This window comes from Sciurus vulgaris (assembly GCF_902686455.1).
Source record: "Sciurus vulgaris genome assembly, chromosome: 15".
Taxonomy (NCBI): domain Eukaryota; kingdom Metazoa; phylum Chordata; class Mammalia; order Rodentia; family Sciuridae; genus Sciurus; species Sciurus vulgaris.
In genome coordinates, this window is record NC_136476.1 from 63,393,506 (window position 1) to 63,408,143 (window position 14,638).

The following is a 14,638-nucleotide window of genomic DNA, read 5'->3' on the forward strand; positions in this document are numbered from 1 at the left end:
TTTTGTGTTCATAAAGCGTTTTTGAAGGCAAATGCTACACAAAGACCAAGTGCTTTTTGAACTTTACTTTATTGTTCAATGAACATTTATTGAAAGCCTGTTTCCTAGGCTTGTGGCCCTGGGGATATAAAGGTGATTTTGAAGGGCATGAAAGTTCAACTTTAAGAGCTAACATGAAACCAGAGATAAAGTGAAAATGGGCAAAATGACAGTGGGGTTTTGGTACCCCAATGCCCTTTATTTTCTAGGGTTCTATGCAAAAGAAAAAAAAAAAAGCTGCATGTGCAAGGTGGGAACATAATAGTAAAATGAAGTACCAGCTTTATTGTTGTTGCCAAGTGCCTAAGACCACAAATGCCAGGTTTCTCTGATATGATCTGCTGGCACCCAAACCTAGGCCTAAGTGGACCTTCCTAGCCCTCTTCTTTAAGAATTGTAACAGCAGGGTTATAAAATTTATTGAGCCTCTTGGCTGAAAAGCTAGAAAAATATATGTGTGGTTGGGCTTACTCTAGTAGGCAAGGGCTGCCTGGCATTATCCTAGCACATGGTAACAAGAAGCAGAAGAGTGAGTGAGTTTGGTACTTAAACAACCACTCACTCTTCCTGCCTTAAAGGAATTGCTGTGGTTGTCACCTCTGTCATGGCATTTATCACAGTGTATTACAAATGTCTGTCTTGTCACCCAGTAGGGGATTTAGTAAAATTATGTGTTCTTCTTGACGACAGTTTTCTTATTCACCTCTAGAGCCCCAATATCTATTACAGTATGTGGCACAAAGAAAATATGCAAAAATGCATCAAGAATTAGTGCTTATCTCAATCAAATGATTTTTTAAAATATTTTTAAGTTGTTGATGTACCTTTATTTTACTTATTTATTTATATGTGGTGCTAAGAATCAAACCCAGTGCCTCACACATACTAGGCAAGTGCTCTACCACTGAGCCACAACCCCAGCCCATGAATCAAATGATTTTTTTGAGGACACTTATTAGAACTAATTCACCAGCAAGGTTGGAACTACTTAACAAGCATTTGCCCTTCTCAATTTGTGAAAAGGCAGCATAAAATGCAAAATGATTCAAAATAACTGAAATATCATGTAGATAGTATCATACATTTTTTTTCTTCTTCTTTTGGTACCACCAGGGATTGAACCCCCAAATGCATTTAACCACTGAGCCACATAACCAGCCCTTTTTTTTTTTTTTTTTTTTTTTTTTTGGTGGTGCTGGGGATTGAACTCAGGGCTTTATGCTTGCAAGACAAGCGCTCTACCAACTGAGTTACATCCCCAGCCCTGTGTTTTATTTTTAGACAGGGTTTTACTAAGTTGCTTAGGGCCTTACTAAGTTGCTGAGGCTGACTTTGAACTTGAAATCCTCCTGCCTCAGCTTCTGAGCCACTGGATTACAGGTGTGGGATTACAGGTGTGCGATTACAGCTGATACTTTCTAAGTCTATATTTCTTATTCCTGGTTTTGAAATGTTAAGGTGAACACTTAATCAGGATTTGAGTAAAGAGCATGGATAAAGGATGCTCAGAGTGCAAATCAGCTTATAGCCTTATCCTTTGGGTGTTTAAAGTACCATCCAACAGCAAGACTATAATGCTGTCTGTAGGTCATATTTGTGACACAAACAGATGGAACTGTATTCATTCACGATGTTTTTTCTATATCATTCACTCACAGTGAGGCAGTCTTGTGATTCCTAATTCGTTTTCCTCTTCTGCTAGCGTGTTGATATTACTGATATACCTAATGGGGTTGATAACTCCTTTTTTATTCTTATCCTCTTAAATATTTCCTTCTTGATTATTTTTATGTTAGAACCATGATTTAAAAAAATGAGTCTGTTTTCCAATTGAAGTGTACATGTATGTATTTCAACACTTGATGGCGCCAAATAGTCTTATATATAATGCCCACTATAAAACACACAAGCAATGAACCAATCAAAATAAAGTTACACAGCTGCCTCCTAAATTTCTTTTTTTAAAAAACGATTTTTTAAAACAATTTTAGACTTAGATAAAAGTTGTGAATACAATACAAATAGCATTTTGAGTATGCTATGGATCAGATGCCGTACAAACTCAAATAATTTAACATTTTCTAAAAACAAAAACATCTTCCTATAACTCCTAATATAAAAATTAGGAAATAGCTGGGCATGGTGGTGCACACCTGTAATCTCAGTGGCTCTGGGGGCTGAGGCAGGAGGATCACGAGTTCAAAGCCAGCCTCAGCAACTTAGCAAGGCCCTGCAACTAGTGAGACCTTGTCTCTAAATAAAATATAAAAAAAGGTCTAGGGATATAGCTTGGTGGTTAAGTGCCCCTGGGTTAAATCCCCCTACTACCTTAAAAAAATTTTTAGGAAATTAATCCAGATTATTACCACTTACTCCCACTGAAATTTTACTAATTGTCCCAATAAAGACCTTTATATTAAAAAGGAACTTAGAATCACATGTACTAATTTTCCTGTCTCCTTAATCTCCTTCTGTTTGGGATTTCTCAGTCTTTTTATTGCTTTTATGACTTTGATACTTTTAAAGATTATAGTCCAGATATGTTGTAAAATATCCCTCATTTGGGAATTTATCTGTTTTTTTCCTCATGTTAGATTCAGATTAAACATTTTTAAAAGGAATACACAGAAGTGATGATGTGCTCTTGTTTTATGCCATCAGGTGCTGCCTGATTTTGATTTGTCCAATTACTGCTGGTGTTCCTATCACACACTTGATTTGTTATCTGCCAGCCTTACGTTGTTTGTTTTTCTCTTTGTACTTAATAAGTATTCAATGTGAAATTACTTTATAGCTATGTAAGTATTATTTTCCTCTTCAAACTTTTTCTTTCATCGAACCCAGGGACTTGTGCATGCTGGGCAAGCAGTCTACCACTGAGCCACATCCCCAGACCTCCTTGTCAAACTTTCATTTGTTTTTATCAGTGTGGATCCAAGGTTTCCTATTTTATCTAAGGGATTAGATTATATTCTTAAGATTTTAACATAACAAGATGTTCTAGGCTTATTATATAATTTCCCTTCCCCAATCCTGGGATCAGTTTTTTCTCTGATTCCTTGTTCATTAAAGAAGCCAAGATCTGGAAATCAGGTGTACCCATTGCTATTGGGGTTTTGCTGCACACAGGCCCTCTAAGTGGACAGGGATATGGTGTGTATGTCTATATTTTATCTTTTTCTATTGAAATCTGAATTTGCATCATTATCTAGAGGTAACAGTATATCCAGGTACATTATAAGTTTTAATCGAACAACGTAGGGTTCATTTTTATATTTCTGGCTCCCTTCTCAAACTGAGAAAATTGACTTCCACTGTTCTTAGCTATATTAATTATTTGTTTAATCTTCCCATATGTAACCGATATCTCAACAGATCCCCCTCCCCATGTGGATGTATTTCTCACCCTGCATAGACATTGCTACCCTTGTTGGGCTACTCCCCTGTATGACACCCTTGTCACCCTACTAAGGCTCTAAATGCCTACATCTGTCTGCTCATCTGCAGGGAGACTCTCCTCAACCCTGCTTGGCTCTGACATCCCATAATACCAGGCCACCCCTGTGCACAAAAACCTCTATTACTCCACCCTACCTAATTGGTCTTATTGGTTCAGGAAGGAAGGGAAGAATGGCAAGTTTTCTCCTGACTTTATTTACTTTTAATTATTTTCATAAATAAACCACGAGCTTCAGAAGTAGGATTCTATACATTTTTCTGAACTTGATTTTGTTTCACAGGGAAAAAGAACCACATTACGTAATAATTCATGAGCTTCACCAGTTGAATTTCAGTGAGAAACCAGAAGGGAGTATGGAAATATCTGGATACCTGACCTAGGAATATCTAGACAGCTATATTCTTCTCCTTCATTCACTAAATTTTTGATCCTTAGTTTCCTCATCTATGAAATGAGTAGGTACTTCCTATCATGTTATATTTCTTTGATATTTTGGAGGAGTCCTTCCAGATCCCAGGATTCTTGTCCATTCATTGGCTAAACAGGAAAAATTAAATGGACCTTTCTTTTTGGTAGTGCTGGGGATTGAACCCAAGGCCTTGTGCACTCTACCAACTAAGCTATATCCCCAGCCCAAAAGGACATATTTAAATTATGATGCTAATTTTTTTCTTTTTCAAGAGGACTAGAACATATCAGGCAAAGGAAGCAAATATATAAAGGCACAGAGGCTAGAGAACTTGTAGTATAATTGGAAAGTTACATTTTATTGCTGCAAAATGAATTGTAAGGAGGGTGGAGGTGAGACTGACCAATAGGGACCAGAACACAGTGTCCTTGTCTCCTAGGCCAAATAATTTAGGTCTTTGTCCCCCTAGTTAGTGAAGCATCACTGAAGAATTCATTCAGTTCTAAAACTTTCTTCAGTTCTAAAACTCTAAAAATGAAGAAAATCAGAAAAGCAAGATGACTGAGTAAATGATAATATTTATGTAAAACTTCATATTTTGCAAGGCATTTTCCTCCTTAAATCTGCTCAGCAATCATGCACAGTGTAATTATTATACTCAGTTACAAAGGAGAAAATTAGATCTAAGAGAGGTTTGTTTATTCTTTCATTGTCATTGATTCAACAAAAATGCAGGCTCTGTTCTAGACACTGGAAATATGTCATAAATAGCATAAAGTAACTTTCCTTCACTGAGCTTATTTTCTTCCAAGACGATATGCCCAGGATCATAGCTAAAAAGTAATGATCATAAATTTGAACACAGATAAACTGATTCAAAATCTCAGCTCTTTGTACTTTACTACTGTTTATAAAGAACAGTAGCATCAATGAATGATGAAACATCATTTAGTTTATTTTGTTTCCGTTAGGCTTGTAGCTATGGTAATTAGCCTTCTTTCCTCCTAATTGCCCAGCCTGCTAAATTGTGACAGGGAGAAGTTGATAAAGGTGTAAGTGTATTCCTTCTTTTTTAACTGATCTCTTCTAGAAAATACTCCTATATTCGTATTTTAATGTGTGACTAAGAAGTAACTGTAAAACTTGATATTTATTGTAGAAAATGTATATAATGTGACGTTAATTACCAGATTTAATTCAGATGTCACAGAAATGTTTCCAGCAATTTGAAAATAAACAGTAGCTGACTACTGTTTATTAAATCTGTAGCAGTACCTTGATGATAACACTGTGGAAGCTATGACCTTTCGGAAGAGTGCAAAGGAATTATTGCAACTAGCAGCCAAAACGTTAAAGAAATTGGGAGTACGATTTTGGCTGAGCAGTGGAACTTGTTTAGGTAAAATTCTTGCTGCTTTATGTTTGTCTTGTTATTTCATCTATCCATTTTGTCTTTAGGGATGACCAATTAAGTTGACAAAACATCAGTAACATTCAAAGTGTAATATTTACAGACAGAGTAAACATTTCTGCATGTAGCAAAGATCTATTGATTTTTTTTCAAAGAAATTAATTTCAGAAATATAGAATAGAATCTTTGGAAGATGATGTTTGTGTTTACCAAACTGTGTAAGTAATATGTAGAAAATTTACATCAGAATATGTAGACTATAGTTGGTTTTCGGTAATCCTTAAACTGGCATTTTATTATTTCTATCCCAAAGACTATTTTTGTCTTTAAAAAAAACTGTTTTTTTTAATTTATATATCATATAATCAGTCTGCATTGCACCAAAAGTTTCTAATAAGAGGAAGACTGAAAGGGGTGTCATAAGGTACCACAGACCTTTTCCAGATCATTCAGAATATTACTGATTCTTCATCTGAGAGGGAGAACTACAGACTTTTCTATAGTCCTTAGACAAGTTGCTATTAGAATCTGAGAAAAATTTCTAGATTTCTGATAACTATTCATTAGATCAAACTTCTTTGGAATTTAGAATTATTTAGAATCTTAAATGTTCTGTTTTTGTTTGTTCCCTGTTGACTAAAAGTATGGCTGATTATAGCTGTATTCATTGTTTCTTGATTAGAACTGTCCAAAATTTTACAAAAAAAAAATCTACCAAAAAAATTTACAAAAAAGAAAATTTACAAAAAAAATTTGTACAAAAGTAACTTCAGCTCCTACTTTTATAAAGAGTTGCCATATAATTTGTTGTTCAATCTGAAAGTGAAAGGAAATGCCATAGTTATTTATTCTGGTACAACAGGTATAGACTGGGATGTGGGGTTATCCTTCCATTGGAACATGTGGAAGATTATACAGTTCTTCCTATCAAGGCTTACAATTAGAATAAACCCAAAGAGGAACATTGTTCACACAATTGTGTGATATTTGCTTAAAGATTTAACTTTTTAGAAGCAAAGTTGTGTTATAGTCTGTGTCATTAAAAAGACCTCTTAAGGCATGTGCAGTAGTGCACACGGGCTTGGAATGCTGAGGCAGGAAAATCAAGAGTTCAAAGCCAGCCTCAGCAACACGTTCTTAGCAACTCAGTGAGACCCTGTCTCCTAAGTAAAATACAAAATAAGGCTAGGGATGTGGCTCATTGGTTGAGTGCCCCTGAGTTCAATCCTTAGCACCCCCTGCAAAAAAATACACTTCTTAAACATTTGTCATAGCTGGGCATGGTAGCCTAGCCCATATATGATCCTAGCAACTCAGGAAGCTGAGGTAGGAGGACTGCAAGCACAATAGCAGCCTCAGCAACTAAGCGAGACCCTGTCTCAAATAAAAAATAAAAAGGGTTGGGGATATAGCTCAGTAGTAAAGTACTCTTAGGTTCAAAAAACAAAAACAAACATTTGTCATAGTTTGTTTTGAGTTTTTAGGCCTGTGGATTTCTTGATTTAAGGGCATTTTTGAAATAAGAGGGTTGAATTAGATGAGCTTTCCATTTTTTATAGTTTATAATTATTTAATAGAATTATTTTAGAATTCCTATAGCAATGCCTATTAGGATAATTGTTAATACTTATTTAGCAATGTCTGCTAGGGAAATGTAGAATATTGTTTACTTTTAAAATGATTTGGATGGAAAGATTAGTAGGATAATAAGGAAAACTCAGAAGTTCATAGTAATATTAAGATATAAGTTTTATTTTTTTAGGACAGTGCTCTAATATCTAAGTGAGTGGACATATAGTAAACACTTAAATATCTTTTGGTAGTATGTGGAAAATTGAAGCTAATATTACTCCTTTTTTAATATTGTCCATCAGGAATGAGCTATTCAGAACTGGTAAATTCTATAAATATTGACTGAGGAAAGATATAATGATTAATAAAATTGTTTTTAGCACACCTAAAGGCAGCATTCATCACTAAATGTCAATGACTAAACATTCTGAATAGCAACTTAATTTTTTTTAAATGGATGGCCCATTATGGGTTGGATACTCAGTAAAGGGCCATTAATTACTCATTTTTTAAAAATGAATATAAAGTGAATGACCCAGTTAACACATTTTAAAGCTAATAATTTATACAGAAATTAAAGTATGTCATGAAAGCTTAGGAGGAAGCTGAGTATTCAGACTAGTGACAAAATTTAGATAGGCTAGATAGACAGACTAATAGATTGATAGACTCCTATAACCAAGTCTTTTCATTTGAAATTTAATTTTCTAAAAAATGGTTTTGGTAAAGTATCCTAAGTCTAATCCTATGAAATAAAGTTCATTGCTAAAAGAGATCATTAATTTTTAAATTTAAATTTTTAATAAAATTTATGCTTTTTGTTTTAGGATGGTATCGGCAGTGCAATATTATTCCTTATAGCAAAGATGTTGACCTAGGGATTTTTATACAAGATTACAAATCTGATATTATTATAGCATTTCAGGATGCAGGACTTCCACTCAAACACAAGTTTGGGAAGGTCAGTAACAAAACTTGGCTTTATTTCTTAAGTGACATGTCTCAATTATAGAGTTTATATAAAGCAACTCAGACATAATTTTTTTGTTTTAATAGCAATAGTTTATTTTTTAAATAGGTGAAGTGAGTGAAACATTTTAATATAGTTGATCCTGGTCTGAGTAGACCACTACATTTGCCTAAGAAAACTGCTCATCTTCTCTGTATCATTCTGATTTTAGTATATGTGCTATTGCAGCTAGCACTGCTTACATAATTTTATCACTCAGTATTGATGGGTTCAACCACATCTGATTTCTGCACTATTTAAGGAAAAGCTAGAAAATCTGGCTTTTAATCTATCAATGAGGAAAGAAGCATCTTGAACTCTAGTTAATAAATTTATTGTTAATTTACTAGTCAATAATATGTTAAAAAATTAATGCAAAAAGTAATTCTACCTACCCTATCTGAAGTTATATTATTTCTTGTGAGTTATTTAATTTTATGTTTACCTATGAATTGATATCATTATAATTATCAACACAAAACATTTCATTGATTATTAGGGGGTGGAAATATAGAATCATTGTAAAGAAGTACTTCAGTTTCTAGTTTATCTTGCATGTCCTAAGTTATAGCAGTTTCCTCAGAGGTCTACCAGAGATAGGTCATTATGGTATAGATAAATGTTGCTCCAGACAATTTGATTCCTATACCCCTAAGTCCATGATCCCTGGTGATTATCTTGCTCTTAATTTGCTTTTTTTTCTGTACCTAAATTTTTTATTTCTTCTTCTATCATGTATATAATGTAATGATCTGTGCTAGCATGTGGTTATGTGTAATACTGCTTTTTTTATTTATCGATTGATTATGATGAGAGACTTATTTCCTGATTGCTTTTCTTGGTTATAAAGATGTAATATAAAGATGTAATTTTTCTTTGGATTCTTTCCTTCTTTAGTCAGAAAGGGACTCTGGAGCAGAATTTTTCCATTTTCTCTGCAGTGATAATTTTAACTACCATAAGTCATTTACTTTGAGTTGTCATCTGTTGTAAGAAACATTATTTTTATGTGCATTTAAGAAAAACATCTTTCATTAAATGATGAAAAATTAAACATTTTTCATCAAAATTTAAACATCATTGCCACTGATACCTTCTAATTTCAGAGGTACTCCAACTTGAAAAAACATTCATCTTAAAATTAATACTCTGTACATGTAAAGATAAGGATCCTTTTATCTTTGTAAAAAATTTTTTTAAAATGTATTACTATTATTTCAATCTTTGAAGGTTTTCATCTTCACCCTAGGTGGAAGACAGCTTGGAACTATCCTTCCAAGGAAAAGATGATGTAAAACTTGACATTTTTTTCTTCTATGAAGAGACTGACCATATGTGGAATGGAGGCACTCAGGCCAAAACAGGAAAAAAATTTAAGTACGAATCAGATAAGTACTTATTAGAAGGGGCTGTAGAAATAACTTTAGAAAGAAAAAATAGGGGAATAACATAAAGAAAAAAGAACATTTGTCAAGGCTCCATTGTTTAGCTAATGCTTTTCTAACTACCCCATAGAGTCTAATTATGCCTGTGAAGTGAGAACCTCCTATGGGGACAGTCTGGGAGGAGGAAATGTTCCTAGGTTTGTCAGTTGAAGGAGTCATGGTCAAAACTCTTGAGTCATCAAAAAGAGAATATCAAAGCAAGGAACACAAAAATCAAGCTCAGAGCCTAAAATGAAAATCACAGTTATAGGAGTCTGATAACTATATGGGAGTCTCGTAACTATTAGGGTTGTTAAGAAGGAGATAGTCAAGGTGAAGTTTAAGTGAAGAAACTGAGATTGAATGGGGATGAGTCCATGAGTGCTGGGAAAGCTTTAAAAATGTGCCTGTAATATAGACAAAAAGAATATACTTTGGGCATAAGAGCTACCATATTTTATCAAACGAATAACGTAACAGTATTTTACGTGTGACTAATAAAGTAGAAACACTGCTAGTTAGTTATAAGACACATGTTTCATAGGTTGGGAAGAGATGTGTTCAGAATTGATGAAATTTAGTATGTTAGATTGGTATTACTAATACCTAAGTTTCTAAAAATGCTCTCCTACTCAAACTCTTGGATAAGACAAAAGTGACATTAGAGGGACTGGGGCTATAGCTCAGTTGGTAGAGTGCTTACCTCGCATGTACAAGGCCCTGGGTTCAATCCCCAGCACTACACACACACACACAAAGACATTAGAGTACCTGCTCTCTTTTATAATGCACTTTATCCACTGAGTGGAGTAGAATGGAAAGAGGGAAAGAGAAAGCACGCACATGAGCACACTAGCCCAAAGAGCATAGGCATGAGTCAGACAGACCTGAGAAATTTCTTGTCCACCCTAACTAATTTTTGACATTCATCTTCTCTGAAAATGAAGTGCCTATGAAGTTCCTCATCTATTAAATTTATATAAAAACTACTGTGTCACTATTCTGAACCCTACTATAGCACTCTTACAGGTACAACCCATCCAATGTACACAGCCTTAGGAGGTAGATGATCTGTGAGGCTCTGAGAACTTAAATGTTATTTGTTCAAGTTAGTGAAACAGTCAGAGAGCAGTCTGTCTAGAGTTCATACTTTTAACCACTATTCACAGTCTCCCTTACATACCTGATAGTACAAAACACTTAGCATAATGCTTAGCACTTAGTAAGTTAGCAGTATTTAGGGTTTATTGATGTTATTTAATATTATTAATTTTATGATTACAGTGTGGTTACTATCATTATTGCCATTATCATGGCAATGTACCTGAGATTGGGGCTTCTATTAGTAAATAAATTTGAGTCATTAAACATAAAAGAGAAGTCTATAAATATGAAGGATGTCCAGACTGATCCTAATTTCTCCTGAATACATTGACCCATCCTCCTGGGATCCCTGAATTTTTATCTGAAGGCAAGGAGTCCCCATCAAAGATTAAACTTGTTCTGGAAGTTTGAGAGTAGTCCAAACCTATTTTTGGAGTCATAAAGTATCCCCAAACTGATGCTAATCCCAGAGCACATTCTTGAAGTTTTTTTTATTTTTTGTTTTGTTTTGTTTTGTTTTTGCTTTCTAAATGACAACAAACTCCTTTATGCTAGGTAATCTCTGATTGGAAGAATTAGAAATGAGTAAATTAATAAAACTTAGAAATAAGTAAATTAATGAGTAAATATTTGACTGTAATTGTGGCTAAATGAACTGAGAGTTTAATGTTTTAGACATTCAGCTATAATTTGTTTAAAATATGATAGAGATGCCAATTTTAAAATATAATTGGGGGCTTTTTGAAAAAAATTTTTTTAAAGTATAACATTTAAAAATAGTGCTTAGGGCTGGGGTTGTAGCTCAGTGGTAGAGTGTTTGCCTAGCACATTTGAGGCACTGTGTTTGAGCCTCAGCACCACATAAAACCAAATAAAATAAAGGAATTGTGTCTATCTACAGCTAACAATATTGAAAAAAAATAAATACTGCATGAAGCCAGTGTGCTTGCTTTAGAACTCCAGCTCTACATTTAACCACCTATATTACCTTGAGCAAGTTGTTTTATCTTTTTCCTGAGTTTTCTCAACTGTAAAATGAAAATATTATGAGAAATTGCCACATAAAGTGATTTTTTTTTTTTTCAAGGATTAAAACAGGTAATTCACAAAAATCCTTTGAAGAATGACAAGATGTCCCAAGTAGCCGGGCATTGTGGCACATGCTTGTAATTCCAGTGACTCAAGAGGCTGAGTCAGGAAGATAGCAAGTTTGAGGCCAACCTCAATAATTTAGTGAGGCCATAAGCAACTTTGTGAGACCCTGTCTCAAAATAAAAAAATTAAAAGGGCTGGAGATACGACTTAGCATCCCTGGGTTCAATCACCATTATCAAAAATAAAGTGTCATGAATACTAAGTAACTGTTACCTGCTATTATTAATATTACTACAGTAGTAGTAGTAATAGTAGTAAACTATTCCTCCTCTTAGTCTTATGAGCAATGTACAGATTGGAGACCTGTGTAATTATCTCAGTATAAAAGTGCCACATTTGTTCTCAGAGAACTCATATAAGAGTGCCACCCTTTTTTTAAAAAAAGATAATTTCTAGAGCTAGTATTAGAGTCCTTTTGTTCTTAAATTTCCTCTTAAGTGGTGAATTTTTCTTTTCACTGACATGATATAAAACTCACAAACCTCAAAAGAACTATTCATTTCCAACCACTACATTTCTGGATAGAAAAAGCTTCTTTCATTCTGTTTCTACTGCTCTTTATAGTAGCAGTGTTTGGGAAGTGTGAAGTGTTCTAACTATTTAACAAGAGAAATGAGCAGTGATAGAACTGTCTGGACAGATGGTGTGAGTCCCAGATTTTCTATCATGTTACTGTGACCTTAAAAGGCAGAGAAAAGAACAGGAGATGGCTGAGTGGAATAGTTTCTTTGGAAGATTCCCTCAGCCATATGCCATTTTCATTCTTTTCAGCACTATTTACTTTAAGGAAATATATTTTTAACACTACCATTCTTGGGGGGGAAAAACCCAAACCTTTAATACTAATGTAAGGGTCTTTTTATCTTTATAATACTCTATTTTTTAGTCATGTGTAGTTCATGCTGAGGAAAATCATAGATAGAGTACCATTTTTTAAGAGGCTGAAAGGAACTCAGGAAGGGAAAGATTCTTCTCTTTTTAAACTTTACTCTGCATGCTACAGGATGATGTCTTGGTCATAAGATTGAATAATAATTTTAATATCAACAGCAAAAATAAAGATATAGCTTAGCAGGGTATCTGTTAGGTAGCAGGCACCATGATAGGTACTTTATGTATTTAATTTTAGGTAATCCGTATATTGTCACTGTGGGTTAGATATTCTCACCCACTGTTAGACATGAGGAAACTATAGTCAAAGAAGTAAAGTACTTTATTCAAAATCATTGGCCATTAATGTCAGAGCCAAAATTTAATCTCAGATCTGTTTATCTTAAACCTAAATGCTTTCTGCTAAGAGTTAATAGGGTAAGCGAGTTAAACTATGTAATGCATTTAGAATAGCACCTGGCACAGTGTACGTACTGTGTCAGTATTAGTACTGCTGCTACCGTCATTGCTATGTTGCTATTACTACTGTTGCTATAATTACTGCTGTGCCATATAGGCACAAAACATAGCACTTCAACACAGTGCCTACATGAATGTATTTATGCTGGGCAAACAATTTTTATAGGTGTCATAATACTCATTCTATTCACTCTTTTTACTCCTATACTTAAAGTCATTCCTTTAACCTAATGTCCAAATTCCAAATTTTGTTTTTAACTGTTGTCTTCATTTTCTACATCTATTTGTCTTCTCAAGAGTTCAGATCACTAGTAATAAAAAGTGATGAATATAAAATTGTGCCTCCAGAATGTGAAGTTTTTATTCCACAACTTTACAGTTATAGTTCCTTCAGTTACTGCTTAGGTTTCTTGGGGTTATTTCTTACCTGTCCATCTGAATCAGCTGGCATAAGTTTTAGAGGTAATCATAATAGTAAACTTTTTTTTTTTTTTTAAAGTAATGCTGAGGATCAAACAAGGCCTTGAGCACATGCTGGGCAAGTACTCTCTACCACTAAGCCACATCCCCAGTCTGATAGTTAACTTTTATTGAATCCTTACTGTGTGTTAGACACTGTACCACACTTTTATATCCATCATCTTATTTAACCCTCAAAATAGGCTTATAAGGGAAATTTTTAATATTGTTATCTTTATTTAATAGACAAGGAATCTAGTTAGAGCTAAGAGTCAGACCTAGATCAGTATCACTCAGAGCCCATGCCCTTATCTGTATGCTGTTAGCGTCACTGTGATCTCTGTAAAATGATTAATAAACCCTCCATGAAAACATAGTTGCAGTAATACAGCTACTGCAACATCCTCAAATAGGAAATCTCCTATCAGACTATGAGTGGGTTCCTTATACCTTCTTACATTTTCATTTTCTGCCTCTTGGATAGATCTTCAGAAAATTTGGATTCTTAGTCTGAGGACTACATTCACATTTGAGTGTGACTCCTTTGTAATTTATTACTTAATTTCTATAAAACTTATTTCTAATTACTGTGTTCTCAGGATACTGATGTAAATATAACTTCATTTCTGCTCTCAAAGATCTCATAATCTAGACCATAAAGCAAACATTAAAATACTCTATCAGCAGTATAGTAATGAGCTATGTGCAATCTGTAGTTGAGGTGCAGGATCAACCCTATGTAGAAACAACATCAAAGGAAGTGTGACTTCAAAACATATTGGTTAGGTAGATTTAGAAGGAATATGGAGGAAGTCCTAATAATAGGTTTAGTTGACTATTTTTCAACTCTGTTCCCCTTTTTTTTAAAATTTAATAAAGTCTGACAGTATCTCTATACATAAAATAAAAGCTTTATTAGGGATTATTTATATACACACAGGAATATTATTGAACCATTAAAAGAATGAAATCCTGTCATTTGTAACAAAAAATAGATGGAACTAGAGCATATTTTTAAGTCAGCCAGACCCAAAAAAGACAAGTTCTCGCTTATGTGAAAGTTTTAAAAAAGTTGACCTGAGTGTATAATACTGATTATGCTAGTTTGGAAAGAGGTGGGGGATAAAGAGAGACGACGTTTGATCATTGTACATCATGTGTGTATTGAACTATCATGCTGAACTCCACTAATATGTACAGTTAATACATTAATAAAAATAAACAAAAGGAAATAAGGTCAAGTTGT

The 14,638-nt window shown here is 34.0% G+C and overlaps 1 protein-coding gene across 3 annotated transcripts in view; it reads left to right on the forward strand.

The window, feature by feature from the left end:
* Nucleotides 1-14,638, forward strand: part of FKTN (fukutin) — a 72,845-nt gene that overhangs the window by 43,045 nt on the left and 15,162 nt on the right. For all 3 annotated transcript variants that reach the window (XM_079113294.1, XM_079113295.1, XM_079113296.1), the window contains 3 exons: nucleotides 5,178-5,307; nucleotides 7,719-7,852; nucleotides 9,150-9,277. In XM_079113294.1, the coding sequence (XP_078969420.1) occupies nucleotides 5,178-5,307; nucleotides 7,719-7,852; nucleotides 9,150-9,277 (392 nt within the window). The remainder of the gene's footprint in view (nucleotides 1-5,177; nucleotides 5,308-7,718; nucleotides 7,853-9,149; nucleotides 9,278-14,638) is intronic.